Raw genomic sequence first — 18,680 nt, 5'->3', positions numbered from 1 at the left:
AGATAAAGCCTAACAGTAAGCTTAACTAGCACTTGTTTTCTGGGTGTTTACAGTATCTGAAATGCTGAGTCTTCTCAAGTTTAAATATTAATAGACTCTCTTGCTTAAGTTAGGTTTCTTGTGGTAACAGTCCCCATTTTCAAGTTGTGAGACAAACTGGCTAGCAGAGCACACCGATCCCAGAGAAAGGAATTCAGTGTACTTGTACAGTCTTCAACTTTGTCCTTTCTTTTATTGGTACTCTCCCACTATGATAGCTTTTGGCCCAAGAATTCTTCAGCAAAGAGCTGAAACATGGGCAAACAAGAAAAGTGAAATGCCAGGAAGATCGAAGTGAGGACTGTAACCTCCGCTGCTCTGATGACCAAGGCTCAAACCAATGAATAAAGCAATTATCACTCCTATCCTGTGACGGAAGGTGTGTTATTAGGTGTCATCAAGTCACTTCTGACTCCTAAAAACCTTACGTAAAACAGAATGAAACACGGCCCCGTCCCACACCATCCCCACAATCATTGCTATGCATGAGCCCGTAGTTGTAGCTACTGTGTCAAAAAATTCCAAGATCCCCAAGCCCTTAAACATTATCTAAATAAATTAATCTGCACGGTTACAAGATCATGAATAATCTAGCCTAGCTTCCAATTCTCATTAATTTCCCACTAGACCCTCTCCACCCCCAACCCACCTACCACTAAGACCGGTATCACTGCCTTCTGATTATTTCATTCCTCTCTTGCCTCCGGAACATTCCCTATTGTCTCAGATGCTGTTATCTTTATTCTCTATTGTTGTTGTTAGGTATCATTGAGTCAGTTCCAACTCATAATAACCCTGTGTACAACAGAGCAAGGTGTGTTGCCATGTTTGAGCCCATTTTTGCAGGCACTGCATTAGTCCATCTCATTGAGGCTCTTCTGACGATCTACTTTACCAAGCATGATATTCTTCCTCATGAACTCATCCTTCCTGATAACATGTCCAAAGTATACGAGATGAAGTCTCACCATCCTCACTTCTAAGGAGCATTCTGGCTGTACTTCTTTCAAGACAGATTTATTCATTCTTCTGGCAGTCCATGGCACATTTAATATTCTTCACCAACACCATAATTCAAAGGCATTGACTTCTTCAGTCTTTCTTATTCATTGTTCAGCTTTCACATACACATGAGACCATTGAGAATACCGTGTCTTGGGTCAGGTGCACCTTAGTCTTCAAAGTGACATCTTTGCTTTTTAACATGTTACAGAGATCTTTTGCAGCAGATTTGCCGAACACAAGTCATTTGATTTCTTAACTGCTGCTTCTATGGGTGTTGATTGTGGATCTAAATAAAATGAAATCCCTGACAATTTCAATCTTTTCTTCCTTTATCATGATGCTGCTTATTGGTCCAGTTGTGAGGATTTTTTTTTTTTTATGTCAAGGTGTAATACATACTGAAGGCTGTAGTCACTGACTTTTATCAGTACGTGCTTCAAATCCTCTTCACTTATAGCAAGGCTGTGTCATCTGCATATTGCAGATTGTAAATGAGTCTTCCTCCAATCTTGATGCCACATTCTTCTTTCATATATTCCAGCTTCTCAGATCATCTGTTCAACATCAAGATCGAATAAGTACAATGAAAGGATACAACTCTAATGCACACCTTGCCTGATTTTAAACCATGCACTATCTCCTTGCTTCTTGGTCTATGTACAGGCTCCAAAATTAAGTCTTCTGGAATTCCCATCCTTCACAATATTAGCCATAATATGTTATGGTCCACACAAATGCCTTTGCATAGTCAATAAAGCAAAGACAAAATCTTTCTAGTTTTCTTTGCTTTCAGCCAAGATCCACTAGACATCAGCAATGTTTTCCCTCATTCCATGTCATCTTCTCAATCTGGCTTGAATTTCTGGCAGTTCCTTGTCAATGTACTGCTACAAGCACATTTGAATTATCTTCAGAAAAATTTCAGTTGTGCATGATATTAATAGAGTGTTCAATGATTTCTGCATTCTGTGGGATCTTTGGAATGGGCACAAACATGGATCTCTTCCAGTTGGTTGGCCAGCTGTCTTCCAATTTCCTGGCACAGACGAGTGAGCTCTTTCAATGTAACATCTGTTTGGTGAAATATCTCAGTTGATATTCTGTCAATCCCTGGAGCCTCATTTTTCACCAATGCCTTCAGAGCAGCTTAGACTTCTTCCTTCAGTACCACTGGTTCTTGATCATATGTTACCTCCTGAAATGGCTGAAGATTGACCAATTCTTTTTGATAGTGTTTCTGTGTATTCTATCTTCTTTTGATGCTTTCTGCATCATTCAATATTTTGCCCTTGGAATCCTTCAATATTGCAGTTCAAGGCCTGAAATTTTTCTTCAGTGTTTCAGCTTGAGAAATGCCAAGCATGCTCTTCCTTTTTGTTTTCTAACTCCAGGTCTTGGCACATTTCATTATAATACTTTGTCTTGAGTCACCCTTCAAAATCTCTGTTCAGCTCTTTTACATGATTTCTTCCCTTTGCTTTAGCTACTATCTGTTCAAGAGCAAGTTTCAGGCTCCTCTGACATTTTTCTCTATACTTTCTTTCCTGTCTTTTTAATTGCTTTTTGCTCCCAATAATGTTGTTTTCCAAATTCCTGCCACAGTCCTTCCCTCTGAAAATTTCAGAAGCCTGATACAAGAGATTGGATTATTGGCAGGACTGTGGAGAGCCACACACATTCAAAGCAGCATGGTCAGCCACCATCTTTGAGTGGGGCACAACTGTTTGTTTCCTATTCATGTCACAACAGATTTGGTTGCTATGCAATGTATGTGTAGCCCTTGTTTACGACAGCAATTACTGAAACACTTAGAATGAGTTCAAAGCCCTGGCTTATGGTGGCTTGCAGTGAGTGATCCAAATCAGTCAGCAAACTACAGCCACATCCAGCCTGGCACCTGTTTTTGTAAGGCCCACAAGTAAAGAGTCTTTCTATATTTTTAAATAGTTGGAGACAAATCAAAAGAGTAATATTTCATGATAGATGAAATTCAAATTTCAGTGTCTGTAAACAAAGCTTTATTGGAACACAGCCACACTCCTTCATTTGCATACTGTTATGGCTGCTTTCATGCTACAAAGTGTAGATTTGAGCAGTTTCAACTGAGACTATACGTCCTGCAAAGCCTAAAGCATTTGCCATCCAATCTTTTACAGAAAACTCGACTTATCTGAAAATGTTAAGCCAAAAGAAAATCCAGCCAGCAACTAATCCCTTATCAGTTACTATGAAGGTGACCTCCATTTCAGCGTCCAAGGAATAAATGAGTTATTGAGATTTTTAGTTTTTTCTTTTAAGTTTATTTTCCTTGGAAACTTTTCTTTAGAGCCACCTTCATTTGAGCCTGTAAACCTGGCATAATATTTATGGTTATTATAAAATAGATGTGATAATATTTCAGGTCCTCTGAAGAATCCACTTCATACACCTTTAGTGTTAAAAGGTAAATGTGAGGAACACACTGACAACATAGTCAATGGAGTGATCTGTTCACCCCAACTCCCAGGAAATTTATTTTCATATGGAGGAGAGAAATGATTTTCACATTAGCTTCCCACTAGGAATGAGCATGAGTTACAGGAAATAGCTGGATTGACAGAAGTCAAATGACAGTCAGTCATTTGGTCTTGAGGAAGCACAGTTAATCATTACCTACCACCTGGAGTACTGGAGATCTCTGTTAGTAACTGACTGGACACAAATAATTCTCCCATATAACCAATTTAAACAATCTTCTCTCCTTGGTAAAATAAAGAATGACAAAAGTCTACACAAAAATACTATGAAATATTTTTAATCCTAGAAAGGACCTGATTACTGGTAACCATAGAAGTGAAAAGTCAACAATAACAAAATTCAGTCTTTTTAATCAAGTTAACACATATCAAATTGCTCAACATTAAGCAGTATGATATAATTTATCCATAGAAGATGTGTTCTCATCCAGTGGAAAATAGATTTAAATATGTTTTGACAGAATGCTAAGAGATGCTATAGGCAAGAGTGGACTTAATTAAGTATTTAAGGCATCAGAACTGCCTTTTATGAAAAATTTTTAAAAATAGCCTCTTTTCTTATCACTTAGGAGGAAAAAAACAAAAAAAAAATGACAATTAAAAGTCATAAGAACATGATTAATTTGTTCATGCCTTTCAACTTTCCATTGAGTTTCATAAAGTCCAGACATAAAGCCTGGGCTTTGAACCAGTGCAACTCTCTGCTGAGAATTTGCATTTCCACCCAAGACATACTGGATCAAAATCTATATTTAACAAGATCCTGGAGATCTGTAAGAATCATCTGGGGATCCTATCAAAACCTAGATTTGATCCAGTGTATCCAGGGTGGAAATGCAAATTCACAGCCGGAGGGGTCAAAACGGATTGAACCTGTTTGAAGCCCTGCATGATACTAATGTAAATTTTATAGACAGGATTGATCTAAATATTCTCTTCAGAATATTCTTACTGTCATACATCTTCAGCACTTGGAATAAAATGACAAACCACTAGGATCCAAAGGAAAAAAACACAGCACCTTTCCAAAGATAGGACTGAGCTGACAATCTATTTAATATCTAAAATTAGAAATAAAATAAATTCTTCAATATCAACTATATTTTCAGAGAGTTCATTAAAATTTAAGGCATTTTTGACATGTCAGAGATTTTAGTCCAGTGACAGAAGAAAGAAGCTACTTGGGAGCAAATTCCAATTATCTCTGTGACTTGGAACATCCATGTTGAGCACAGTTGAAGATGAGGAGAGAGATGACAGTGAGTATGTGGGAACTTCCTGACTCTGTCCAGTATTGTACAACTTTGCCAGGCTTTCTCTGAAAGAGTGCATTTCAAATGTATTTTCCTTCTTCTGTTCAAATTTTTGTCAAATGGGGAAAGCCTCATCAGCACTCTGTTGGCAGGATAAAAATCAGCAATGCCAAAATAATTTCTTCTTTATAAATAGATTCAAGAAACTAAAAGTCAAAAAAATGTTCATGCTAAGTGAGACCTCTGGAATCCCACAACAAAAAATAAAATAATGGCAATTTCAACCTATACTCATGTATGCAACAGTAGATATGTAAACAAAACAAACATTCATTCAACAGTACCAGAATGGTCCAGTGTTTCACAAACCAGCCAAATAAATGCAATTATTTATTTTTCTCCCATTTTCCACATAAATAAAGACATCACCAGATGAGTTGAAAGTTACAAGTTACACCTCATTGAAATGAGTGGGGCAAAAATATTCAGCTAACCCTACTCATATACCTCTTTCAGCCAATCACTAGTCTTTCTGAAATTTGAGATTAAGACCTACAGAGATTACTGTGTTTTGATAACACAAACCAGAACACCGTAGGTCACTAATGACCAGGAAACTCTCCTCTTTTCCCAGCTATTGATTACACAAAATTGGTCGGATCCAACTTCATTCAAACTTCTTTCAATAAATATCTAAATAGCGCCAAGGCTAGTAATCATCATGAGAAATATCACAATTATTCGGATCACTTTTCAATAAGAACAACACTTACTGCATTAATTGCTAATGGTGCAACCACATTCTGATTATAAATACAGGCATATGCAATTTTCCAAAAATTCCTGCCTTACTGGCTTAAAAAAAAAAAAAACTTCTAATGAAGTCTTAATCCTTAAAGTCTTCTAGAAGAAAAATAACCATATAATCTTTGAAAATGATGCTTGAAGTGGGATGAATGTCACACTTCGATTTTCTGGAGACCACAAAACTATTCCAATACCTTTTTACAATTATCTGTACTTAAAGTCATCCCATTTTCTATGCAAATGATTGGATGAACAAGCCATCTGATTTATTTTAAATTATATTTCAAGCACTAAATAAACTGTTTTAAATCACTTCCCATCTGATAGTGCTAGGTCATTAGGTCATTTGTATGAATGGAAATTCAAGGATTCTCCTTGTCTTTTATTTATTTATTTTTAATTCCTTCGACATTTTCAGGCAAGCCCTTCTTACCAGTTCCAACAGATGGAATTTCAAAGAAGATTATAAATTTGGATAACCCATGGATATGCTGTCTCTTCCTTTAAAAAATCACTGATAACTTAGATTTCTGAAATCAAGAGAACATATTCTGTGGAAAAATGAAAAATTTATTGTCTTTACATTGCTCACCATTATTAATACAAAAGATGTTTTAAGGTCTGTTGGGAAAATAAATAATGGGGAAAATAACTATACCTTAAGGTTTTTTTTTTTCCCAAATATTCCCCAAGATATAAACAAAGAAGAGGCATGGATAGGATCACAAAGCATATGCTCACATCGTCTGCCCTCCAAGCACTTTCTCTGTAGATATTACACAGGAAAGTTACCCATTAATCACATGGCATGCATCAGCAGTGCACTGGTGGGTTTAAACTGGGTTTCAATTATGTTTTTATATACAGATATATCTCTTCCTGAGTTGAGCTTCATCTTCAGTTGAGACCCAAACCATTTGCTTTCCTTTATGGGCAAGGTACTTGACCATGTGATAAGGCAATCAAACATTTCAACCTCTTTTCCTTTTCTGCGGCTTAGTCCTCCTCTACAAGATCACCAGTGTGATAGGTGCCAGGTTCTAAAATGTGGTCCTGTAAAACCAGAAAGTGGTTTCTTTGTTCATTAGTCTGAAGGCTACAGCATTGTCTCTTCATATATTTGGAGATCTTGAGGATTTCAGTTGAACAGATTCAAAATGGTCTTCTTTTTCCTATAAGGAAAAAAATAAAATCAACTCACTAAAATTCTAGTAAGATTTTAGGACCTTAAGTGTCCAGAAGGAAAGTTCTAGGAATTATTTTAATCTATGTGCCTGTCACTTGTAATTAGGATTTTACATTTAAAGGTGGGTGGCAGATATAAAACAGATAGGATGCCTACCCTGAAGGGTGTCTTTGATGTCCAGGAGATAAGACAGATAAATCCAAAATAGAAGTAAACACACAATTACGAGATATACCAAAAGATGTAGCTGTGATTCCTGAGACTAAAGCACTGAGACTCTTCCTAAGGGGACACTCGAACTGGGTGCTGAAATAGATGACCTTGCTATGCTAAGAATGGACAAAACAGAACTGACAGAAACTACATATTCTCAAGATACCAGAGACTGATTAAAAGAAAACAGACAGCAAAAATAAATAAGGACAACATCAGTGAGACATAAGGTCATCTGGGTTCACTGACACCTTTTAGGAAAATCTTCTGAATACATGTCTCGGTAGTGCAGTGGTTAAGTGCTAAGTGCTTGGCTATGAACTTAAAGGTCTGCAGTTCAAATCCACCAGCCTATCCAGGACAGAAAGATGTGGCAGTCTGCCTCTGTAAAGATTTAAACCAAAACCATCAACCTGACTCTGACTCAATGATCCCACTGACCTTTCAGTTATCAGTCAAACATTTTAACCACTGAGCCATCAGGGTTTCTTTATGAGTCCCAGAAAGATTACATTTCCATTCTGTCCTGTAGGGTCACTATGAGTCAGAATTGACTCCACAAACAACAATAACATGTCTCTGTTGTTGCTGCTGTTATGTGTCATCAAGTCAGATCCAACTCATAGCGACCCCTCCTTGGGTTTCCGAGGCAGTATCACTACAGAAGTAGATTGCCCAACCTTCCTTCCGAGGAGGGGCTAGTGGGTTTGAACCATCAGCCTTCTGATGGTTCAAACCCACTAGCCCCTCCTAGGAAGGATGCCTTAGGCACTACGCTACCAGAGCTCCTTTAAGACACACAACACCAACATGCCTACTAAAGATAATAAAAGGAGTTTTGGTGGCATAGTGCCTAAGGCATCTGACTGCTAACCAGAAGATTGGTAGTTCAAATCCACCAACCACTCTGAGGGAGAAAGACTGGGCAATCTACTTCCATAAAGATATACCACCTAAGAAACCCAAAAGGGGTCGCTATGAGTTGGAACCCACTCAAGGGCAGTGAGTTGACTGAGTGAAAGATAGCAAACCAGCCATCTTAGATAATAAATCAAAAACTTAAGTCAAATATGTTATTGCTGATAATTGTTAGATAATAATTCAAAATGTGGTCTATTAAAAAAATATATTCTTTTTCAAGGGGAAAAAGAGAAATAAGAGGTGGGATTTCCCCCAACATTTTCATTGTTAGAATGAGTAAAACCTTCTAAAGGCTGCTGGAATGTGGTGGGTGCTATTGAGGGAAATAAAGATGAAGAGAAATAAAATTACATTTTTTTTTTAATAAAATAAGAGAAATACAAGGGAGACTAGTATAGGTATAGCTAGTGTGGATCTATAAGTACAGGAGTAAAATGAGAAAATAATAGGAAGCTGACATTGAGCGGCTGTCAGGAAGAGTAAATTTGCTTTCGTGTTTTCTCTCATTTGAGTAGAGAAGTCCAAGACATTAGACTGGAGTTAGGGCTATGGGGACAGGATTGTAGAAAAAAATCACAGCAAGTGCACCAACATATCAGTTTTCATCTTCTTCTGCTGCGATGACAAGCCCCTGGGAGAGCAGAGTGAAGATTTCCTTAGCACTCTAGCTGACTGGCTCAGGAAGGACTTGTCTGAAGTCTCACATTAATCTGCCATAACAATTTTTTGGTATAACCATCCATAATTCAATTACTTATTAAACACCCATAGTATTCCAGAAACCGGACTAGACTTTAGAGATACAAAAGTGAGCACAAGGAAATGTCTGCCTTCAAGGAGATCACACCACATTATAGGAAAACACTCAGGCTACTGGCCATGAACTAGAAAAGGAATCTGAGATTGACTGTTGTCTTTTCTTTAAAGGATCTTATGTCTCTGTGGTTAAGGCACTAAGCTGTTAACCAAAAAGTAGGTGGTTTGAACCCATCAGCTGCTCCATGGAAGCAAGGTGAGGCAATCTACTTCCATAAAGATTTATAGCCTTGGAAACCTGATGGGGGTCACTGTGAGTCAGAATCGCCTTGATGGCAGTGGGTTGGGTTTGGTTTTGGTTTTTCCTTCAAGAAGATTTGATTCAACATTTTCCTGGAGGGGGACGTGTGACCTATTGGTTATCTTCAAGGTAACATTTAAAGTAAAACATTGAAAGTCCTTCATAAAACCATGTTGCGTTCATAGGGTTTTTGTTGCCATGCCTTCAGCCCTAACAGGGGATTTTGCTCCTGTCACTGGCATAGTATAATATCAATATGTATGGTTTGCTCTCTTAATTGACTGTGGGCTTCCTGATGACAAGATCTGTATCCATTTTTAAGTTCCTAAGATATGACCCAGGGCCCAGCCAATGGTAAATGCTCAATCAATGGTTATACAAATGTGTTGAAACACCACATTTTAGAAGGGAAAAAAATAGATTGTAAATCAAGAGATGTGGCTTCTAATTCCTATCTAATGCCCTTGGACAAGTAAGTGAATCTCTCTAGGTTTCAGTTTACTGATGCATTAAATAAGGATGCCATGTAAGATTATCCCTTCAAGCTCTGAAATCAAGAATCTATTCAAAAGCCAAATTCTCCCAGAAGCTTTGCCTTATCTTGTCACTATGCACCCAACCACACTCCCTCTCCTCTTTGCTCCAAGCAACCATATTCATTGCTCATTTGTGTGTGGATGTGTGTAAGAGAAAGAGAGATTGATTTGTGCAACAAACTAGAAACTCCTTGAAATAAGGGACTGTGTTCTATTTGAAAGATCCCCAAAACCTGGCAAAGTGGCTAACACAAAGTATTCATAAATGACTTTGGATTTAACAAATGAAAGAAACAACTGAAATATATTAAAGAAACAAATTGCTGAGCCCAGAGTCAATTGAAAAACAAAAAAACTATAAAGCCCCAAAACCCCAGTGCAGTGCTAGGGAAATACCAAATAATGTATAACCTTTAGAACACAGACTAAGATAAATAAAATAAAGCAAACTTTGTATAATGCAAATATTAATAAACTTATAAACTTCTTTGCTCCAAGAAATCATGCATAACATAGACAAACACTGGAAACAGTACTGATGTATCAATGAATAAAACAATAGTTAAAACAAATTTCGCCGTATCTATACAGTAGAATAAGGAACTCTGGTGGTGTGGTGCCTAAGGCATCTATCTGACTGGTAACCGGAAGGTTGGCAGATCAAACCTACCAGCCACTCCTCAAAAGAAATGTTGGGCAATCTAACTCTGCCTTGGAAGATACTGCCTTGGAAACTCAAGGAGGGGTCGCTATGAGTTGGATCCGACTCCATGGCAGTGAGCTTTTGATTTATACATATTCTAGTTACCTAGTGCTGCTCTAACAGAAATATACCACAAAAGGGATGGCCTTAACAAACAGGAGTTTATTCTTACAATTGGGTGGCTTTAAGTCCAAGTTCAAAGTGCCAGGCTCTAGGGGCTGGGTGAAAGCCCCTCCACCTTGGGCTTCTGTTCTTCCTCCTGTTCCCAGTCCACTGCAGCTAGAAGCTTTTCTTCAATCAGGCAGCTGCTAGCTGCTGAGACTGATAAGCCCAAGGTTGACAAGTAAAAAGGCACAGTCTTGATGTTACCAAATGACATGGCAGGTCATTAATTTAAGTCCATTGAAAATCCCTACGTCAGCAGAGCATGGCAGACTGCTGAACAACAACATGGCTACATGCAGGGTTCAATCATGTCATAAGCTAGACACAATTCCCGAAGCTGTTTCTTATATATGGGAAGCAGACCACATACCCAATGGCAGCTACTCAGCTTCTCTCAGTAGATTCCACCATGGAGCTGATTACCACTCTCATCATGGGGAATACTACATCTAGCTGCCCAGCCACTCAACCAGGCCCAGCCAAGTTGACACACAAACTTAACCATCACAATACATTTCTCAAAATCCCTTAAATGGTATACTTGTGATTTGTACATTTCACTCCATGCAAAAATTTTCCTCTAAAAACCTTAAAATATTTAATTCTTGTCAATAACAATCAATTATATATATGTATTCTGAAATTTTTAGGAGTGAAATACATTGAAATTTGCAACTTACTTTGAAATACATCATGAAAAAAAAGACTGATAAACGGGTGGATAGATGGAGAGATATTTAATAAATCAAAGGTAATAAAATTTAGATGGTAGGTATAAGGCTGTTCACTATAAAGTTCTTTCAAATTTTCTTTAATACTTCTGTAATATTTCAAAATTTCATTTTAAATAGTAGAAAAAATACTATAGACTGAAATTGGCTTTCAAAATAAAATGTGCTACACTGAACCTTCTCAGGGAGAAAACCTTTATCCTCTCTTGTGTCCTGTGATTATTGTAGAGAACCTTTCTAAGCTTGAAATTCTCTAACACAGGAGGTACTATGAATGAGGAATTTTTAAAAGTGTATGTAATATGTTTACATACCCTCTCCCCTTGAATAGTTCTCTTATTCTTTAAGATTCAGTTTAGTGCTCACTTTCAATTAAAAATCTTCTCTACTGCCTAAGCACTTCCCTCACTACTACAAGAAAGCCCTTAAAAATGGAGATACATGGAATCAAGAGAAGTCTGAGCAAATCTGTCTTGGCAGATAATTTTCAATGGGTCTCTTGTATTTTTACATGTCTTGTGATAAAATCACTGATAGCCCTTTGTTCTAGGCAATCTCAAAGATATTTGTATGAAAAATGGCTCGGAAGATAGAGGTATTTTCTCTCTCTGGAGTAAATGGCAGACATGCTTACTTCCTGTTATAAAAAAGTCAGGTTCCCCAAGCTAAGTGTTCCTTTCCTATAAAGCAACCCACTGTTTGTACAGGTGTCACCCGGTCCTCTTTGCTTAGTTCTGTGGAAACTGAGATTTGAGGACTCAAAGCAAATGTTGATATTTTGCCTACTGATATTGCTGTTAGTACTAAATTGTGTTTCCTTTCTACCCTAGATGGGTCACGCCTTCAAAAATATCCATGAAACTGTAGCAGGCTAACTTGTTAACTAGCAAATAGGGTAAAATTTAAAAAGCCTTCACAGTTTTTCATTATTTTGATGATAAAAATGGGAAACTGATATATACGTGGTTTTCTGGCAAAGGATGAGGGTGCCTCCTGGACTGATTAGTAATATTTGAGAGAAATCCACAGGTATCAATGGTAAACATGCTAAGCCAATTGTATGGTCATCCAAGCAATCAATATCCTCCCTTTTATTCCTGGGAATGGAGAAGAACTGGAGAGATGGATGCTGGGTAAGTGCAGGGAAGTAGGTTCAAAACCAGCTGCCTGAATGATGTACTAGGTATGGTTCATTCTTCTCTGGGCAGGAGGACTACCTTGTCCACGAGGCAATCTGCATCAGTTCAACCCTGGGGCAACAATTCTCTATGACTGATGATTTTACCACTTAGATACTCTACCAAATGGAAGTAGTCTCCCACCAGTGACACCCTTTGGGGTTTTGGATTCATCACCTCCTGGACACAGCTACCACGTACACCCCTTTTGAAAAGTTGCCATTAGCTTGTGACTGGGCTCATGTTAAAATCTGAATGCCTTTCCCAGGCATACCTTATGAAACTATGGTCTGACTGTCCCATTTGTAGTGGGTCAACAAGATGGGAAGGGGCCAAGAACTCACTTGTCAAATTAAAATGGTATATTCAAGAATGCAGCTGGTCTTTTCCCAGAAGCATCTGAGCTTGTCGTAATAAAAAGTGGCATCCTTACCTTTTGAGAGGAGCCCTGGTGGTACAGTACTTAAAGCTTTTGGCTGCTAAACAAAAAGTCAGTGGTTCAAACTTACCAGCCACTCTGCAGGAAGAAGATGTGGCGGTCTGCTTCCATAAAGATTTACTGCCTTAGGAACCCTGTGGGGCAGTTCTACTCTATCCTATAGGGTAACTATGAGTCAGAATCTACTTGATGCCAGTGATTTTGGTTTTACCCTTTGGGGAAAATTTTATCCCTTGCTCTACACCTAAAAGAAAGCACTGGCCCATTGGGACCCTTGATTCACTGATGTTCCCCTTAAATGCCTGGGGTTTGTTCACTAATGGTTCAGCTAAACTGAAACCCAAGGGATCCACTAGGCTATTGCACTGGTCTGAAAATAAAATGGATGAGATCACTGGACTCAGTGAGCAGAACTCAAAGTCATTCTCCTAGGTCTAGTCAACACTTTCCTTAATGAATCTTATATTTTCATTTCCTTGTGCTACTGTCAATGGTCTAGCTGTTTGGTCTGCCAACTGGGAAACTAAAGACTAGCAGATAAAAGATATCCTTCTTTGTTTCTAAAAACTGGCGAACAAATCCTAGCTGCTGATCAGGTCATCTGGGTCAGCTGCAATGAATATTCTTAAATTTACATCATTTTGTACTACTATAAATATTCACTAAGATATAGACCTGATGAATCAAAGGACTTGCATGAATGCTATTGTAAGAATAACATGGCCCCTAATTTATAAATACACAGTAATAGCAGGCTAAACATTCTCTTCTTACCTTTGTTGCCAAAGATTTGAGTTTTCTCAGTAGTGACTGTTTATTGGAATATACAACTTCCTCTTCATTATCTTCTCCTTCCATGATAGCACAACTATCTGCAGCTGGGAGTTCACATTCTTTTGAGTTAGCCGTCATTACTAATTTGGAGTATTTGTACTCCAGTCTGAGGAGTGATTAAAAGATAAATAAATAAATTAATTAATAAGTAAATACAGAAATAAGTGGAATTTTTTTTTAATATGAATTAATGCTTCTGCTAGGTGGGCATACTCCAGATCATTAAATTGTTTTCAAGTATAATTGCTCACCAATAGTTTCCCCTCACGTATAGCTTTGTTATGTGTTCATTCATTTATCCATTAAAAAAACCAAAAACAAAACCCACTGCAATCAAGTTGATTCCAACTCATAGTGACCACCATTGGGTTCCCAAGATGGTAAATCTTTACAGAAGTAGATTCCCCCATCTTCCTTCTGCAGAGCTGCTGGTAGTTTGAACTGCCAACCTTCTGGTTAGCAGTCAGATGCCTTAGGTATCGCACCACCAGAGTTCCTTATTTATCCACCATTTACCCTCAAATATTTTCCAGAATTTCAGAAAGGCAGTGCAAAACAGTTAACTCTACCATTTTTTTACATTGATTGAATTACAAAGAACTTTTGGAAAACAGAGAAACCCAGAGGTCTGAATGCCTTTTCTTAATTTATAGATATTTGGAAGCTAAGTAACTATAAGACTGTTCATAGTTCTGAAATACAAAAATACCAAACAGGCAAATGACTTGGTCTTTACTATTGCTATTGCTATATATCATTTATTCATTTATACTTAGCATCCTAGATATTACAATTGTCTCTAGATATTACCATATTGGACTTTCACAACACCATTGACATGTAAATTATTTTAAAAGATTCAAATCATGTAACAAATCAATATATATTCAATGGTTAGACTCAATATTCAACTCTAGACTCTGAGTCTGAAGTAAATAAATGATATTTGTCTGTATACTTATTCTGTTTCTCTGAAAACATATGCAAGAAATTGAAAAATAAAAAGGGGTCAAGAAGACAGCATGATGTCATAAAAAGAACAGACACAGAAAGAAAATCTGCCTTCTCATCTCAGGTGTGCTGCCATCTACCTGAGTAATGGGAGGCTTCAGTTTTTCTTAGTCTGCATAATAAATGGGTTTAATTCAATGATCAATGACATTCTATGAACTCTCTATTAAGAATAAAATTCCTTGTGCTTGCTTTCTTAAAGGCCTTTCCTATAGTTCTATTACTAGGAGAAATGTTTTGTGTCTATGAAAAAACCTTCTGGATACAATGACTAAATCTAAAATTTTCATAACAAAACAGAGCCTCCAGCTCTTATGTGGTTATTCCAACAAGGTTACTTACTTCTGATTCTTCTTCCAGAAATAGCAAGTTAGAGCCACCAACAAAACAGCTGTAAAAGCTCCCACACCTGCTCCCACTTTTAGCCAAAAGTCAACTGTTTCACAGGTTGACAACTTTTTCTCAGGCAGAGAAATTCCTTTAATACACCATTTAGGTTCATTCCACACATATAAGGTTTCCTTAAAAAAAAAAAAAGAAGAAGAAGAAGAAGAATTCACACTCAACTGTGAAAGCTAGATGTGTTACAAGGTCAATTTTTCATGTTGAAAGAGAAGGGTTTTATCAACCCTTTATTCGTACTAGGCACAGAGGATTCCACCATTCATCTGCTGGTTTGTTGTACTGTGGTGATTTACGTGTTGCTGCAATACTGGAAGCTATGCCATTGGTATTTCAAATACTAGCAGTGTCACCCATCATGGACAGGTTTCAGCAGACCTTCCAGACTAAGAGAGACTAGGAAAGAGGGTTTTGAAATCTACTGAAAAAAAAAAAAAAAATGGCCATTTGCAAGCTGCCATCTAGATGCAATGATGGGTCTCTCCTCATCCAGAGCAAAGAATGATGAAGAAAACCAAAGATGCATAGAAACAATTAGTCCAAGGGACTGGTACACCATGTGATCCTCAGCCTATACGACTATGAGGACAGAAGAACTAGATGGTGCCCGGCTACCACTGTCAACCATTCAGAGGGGGATCTATGTAGGAGATCCTGGATATAGTGGGAGAACAATGTGGAAAAAAACGCAAAATCATTTAAAAAAGGGGGGGGGGCAGGTTTGCTGGTCTGATAGAGCCTGGTGGAAGCCCTGAGACTATGCCCCTAGCTGCCCCTCAGGTCTGGAATTGAACCCACTCTTGTAGCTTCCAGCCAAACAAAAGACAGGCATATGAGCTGAACATTTACATTAGGTAGATACACTCTTTGGTGAGATCAATTATGGGAGAATATAAAGGCTGTGTATGCACAGGGAGATAGCTCAGGGGGCAGGAGTGCATGGGAGGGAAGGACACAGGGAAGAGGAAACTATGGGAGGAAGTGGGAGGGGAGCTGTTGCATTGTGGGAAATTGCAGTCAATGTCAAGAGACAAAATGTATGTGAGCTGCCATATGGAAAGTGAATTTGCTCTGTAAACTTTCACCCAAATCACAATTAAAAAAAAAAAAAAAAGGCCATTGTAAACCTCATGACTACTGGTAGAACATTGTCTGATCTGGTGCTCAGGTTAGAAAGCACTCAAGAGCGCCCACTCATCTATGCTAAGAAATTTAGGAGACAGGCACCTTCCCAGCTAACTGGAAGAGATTCCTATTTGTGCCCATTCTAATGAAAGGTGATCCAACAGAAGGCAGAAATTAAAAGATAATGTCATTAATATCACATACAAGTGAAATTTTGCTCTAGATAATTCAGAAATGGTTGCAACAATATATTGACAGAAATCCAAGATAGATTCAGAAGAGGATATGGAATGAGGGCTATCAATGCTAATGTCAAATGGATCTTGGCTGAAAGCAGAGAATACCAGAAAGATGTTCACTTTTGTTTTGTGGACTATGCAAAAGCATTCTACTGTGTGGATCATAACAAATTATGGGTAACATTGTGGAGGATGGGAATTCCACAGCATTTAATTCCAATCATGTGCAACCTGTACATAAACCAAGAGGCAGTTGCTCAAAGAGAACAAAAGGATACCATGAACAAAAGGATACCATATGGTTTAAAATCAGGAAATGGGTGTGTCAGGGTTTTATCCTTTCACCATACTTATTCAATCTGTATTCCGAGCAAATAATCCTAGAAGCTGGACTATATGAAGAGGAATGTGCCATCAGGATTGGAGTCAGACTCATTGACAACGTGCAATACGCAGATGACACAACCTTTCTTGCTGAAAGTGAAGATAACTCGAAGCATTTACTGATAAAAATCTTCAGTATGGATTACACCTCAACATAAAGAAAACAAAAACCCTCACAACATAATGATAAATGAAGAAAAGATTGCAATTGTCAAGGATTTCATTTTACCTGGATCCATGGAAGCAACAGTCAAGAAATAAAACGATATATTTTATTGGGCAAATCTGCTACAAAAGACCTATTTAATGTGCTGGGGAAAAAAAAAAAAAAGATATCACTTTGAGGACTATGGTGCACCTGATTCAAGCCATTTTATTTTCAATCACCTCCTATGCATGTGAAAAGTAGATACTGAATAAGGAAGAAGGAAGAAGAATTGATGCCTTTGAATTATGGTGTTTGAGTATACCATGGACTGCCAAAAGAATGAGCAAATCTGTTTTGGAAGAAGTACACCCAGAATACTCCTTAGAAGTGAGGGTAGTGAGACTTTGTCTCACATACTTTGGACATGTTATCAGGAAGGATCTGTCCCTGAGGAATACCATTCATCTAATTGAATCTCCAGGAAGAGAAGAAAGATGTATCAAAGAGCATCATAAGGAAAGAATTAATTAAAATTCAACACAGCCAATTAAACACATGTGTTGATTAGGACAGACATAACAAGGAGGTTGAATAAAAATACCCTCATCTGAACACATCTTTTGGGCTATTTTTCTCAAATGTTATGAATGAAAGTTTAGTTTGGTTAATATTGTTAGATGACAGGGGTATCATCTGCCAATCATGCAGATTTATTTAACCAAAAAGATTTTCCCCTGAGTAAAAAAATAGACCCTGACTTTTTAGCACCATGCCCAGTTAGCTTTGGTGGCTGGTGTGGGAGTAGGCACCCAGGCTGCACCCTGCCCTCCCATGTCAAAAAATGAAGACTACTATGCTGGGCCAAGACTATCCACACTAGATATTCTTATTCTTCCAAAGCAGATGACTCAATTTCTTTACAGCAATGTTTTTCAGGCTGTAAGCTGAAAATTGCAATACACTGGGTCTCAATCAGCAATCTTAAAAAAAAGATATAATAAGAAAATCAGAATACAGTGCATAGTTCCTTAAATATTTCAACATGGCCAGCAGCCAGTAACAATTTGCATCATGATTATACCCACTGACTAAGAAGACAGTATTAAATCTTTTGATCATGTGCCTCATTAAATTTTCTGGTGTATGATGATCACTTTGATCAACACCCTAACAGAAGGATAACACCACAACATTTCATTTTTGTTAATATAATTTACAGTTAGCCATGAAGTACTGTGCAGGAGAATCTTATTTACTTTGACCAAAAGTATCAATCAAGTATACAAGTGATCACTGGTATACCATGTGATCCTCAGCCTATATGATTATGAGGCCAGAAGAACTTTCAACATATTTCAGAACGGACATTAGTGATTGAAATTTTTTAATACATGAAAATTATAACATTTTCATTTAGTGCAAAGGAATTACTTTTAAAGTGGATTGCATTAATTTTATAAGTAAAAAATTAGATGAGAAATGCAGAGGCATGTTCAAGTTCAATTACTGCATCTGTTAAGTGTAAAAAAATGACATTATTGACAAAAATGTTGACTCTAGTCAGTAAATATTGATTTCACTTGAACTGCACCCTAATAAGCAAAAAAGAAAAGAATGAAAGCTTATAATGTTTTACCAAATGTGGAACACCCAATGAAAATGGCAGGCACTAATGTCCAATGACAGTCTTATGAACAAATCTTATAACTTCAAAGTTAAAAAATAATTGTATAGCCAAAAGATGGAAACAACCTAGGTGTCCATCAACAGAAGAATAGATAACCAAAT

At 37.5% G+C, this 18,680-nt stretch overlaps 1 protein-coding gene across 1 annotated transcript in view; it reads right to left on the bottom strand.

Moving 5' to 3' along the window:
- Positions 1-6,732: 6,732 nt before the first annotated feature.
- Positions 6,733-18,680, bottom strand: part of ELAPOR2 (endosome-lysosome associated apoptosis and autophagy regulator family member 2) — a 206,033-nt gene continuing 194,085 nt past the window's right edge. Inside the window, exons 16-18 of the mRNA XM_007956629.2 lie at positions 14,937-15,115; positions 13,524-13,689; positions 6,733-6,792 (exon numbers count right to left, since the gene is read on the bottom strand). Coding sequence (XP_007954820.2) covers positions 6,733-6,792; positions 13,524-13,689; positions 14,937-15,115 — 405 coding nt within the window. The remainder of the gene's footprint in view (positions 6,793-13,523; positions 13,690-14,936; positions 15,116-18,680) is intronic.

Source organism: Orycteropus afer, unplaced genomic scaffold (assembly GCF_000298275.1).
Source record: "Orycteropus afer afer isolate SDZICR_OR568_19922 unplaced genomic scaffold, OryAfe1.0 scaffold00644, whole genome shotgun sequence".
Classification (NCBI taxonomy): domain Eukaryota; kingdom Metazoa; phylum Chordata; class Mammalia; order Tubulidentata; family Orycteropodidae; genus Orycteropus; species Orycteropus afer.
This window is presented reverse-complemented; position numbering and strand designations above follow the sequence as displayed.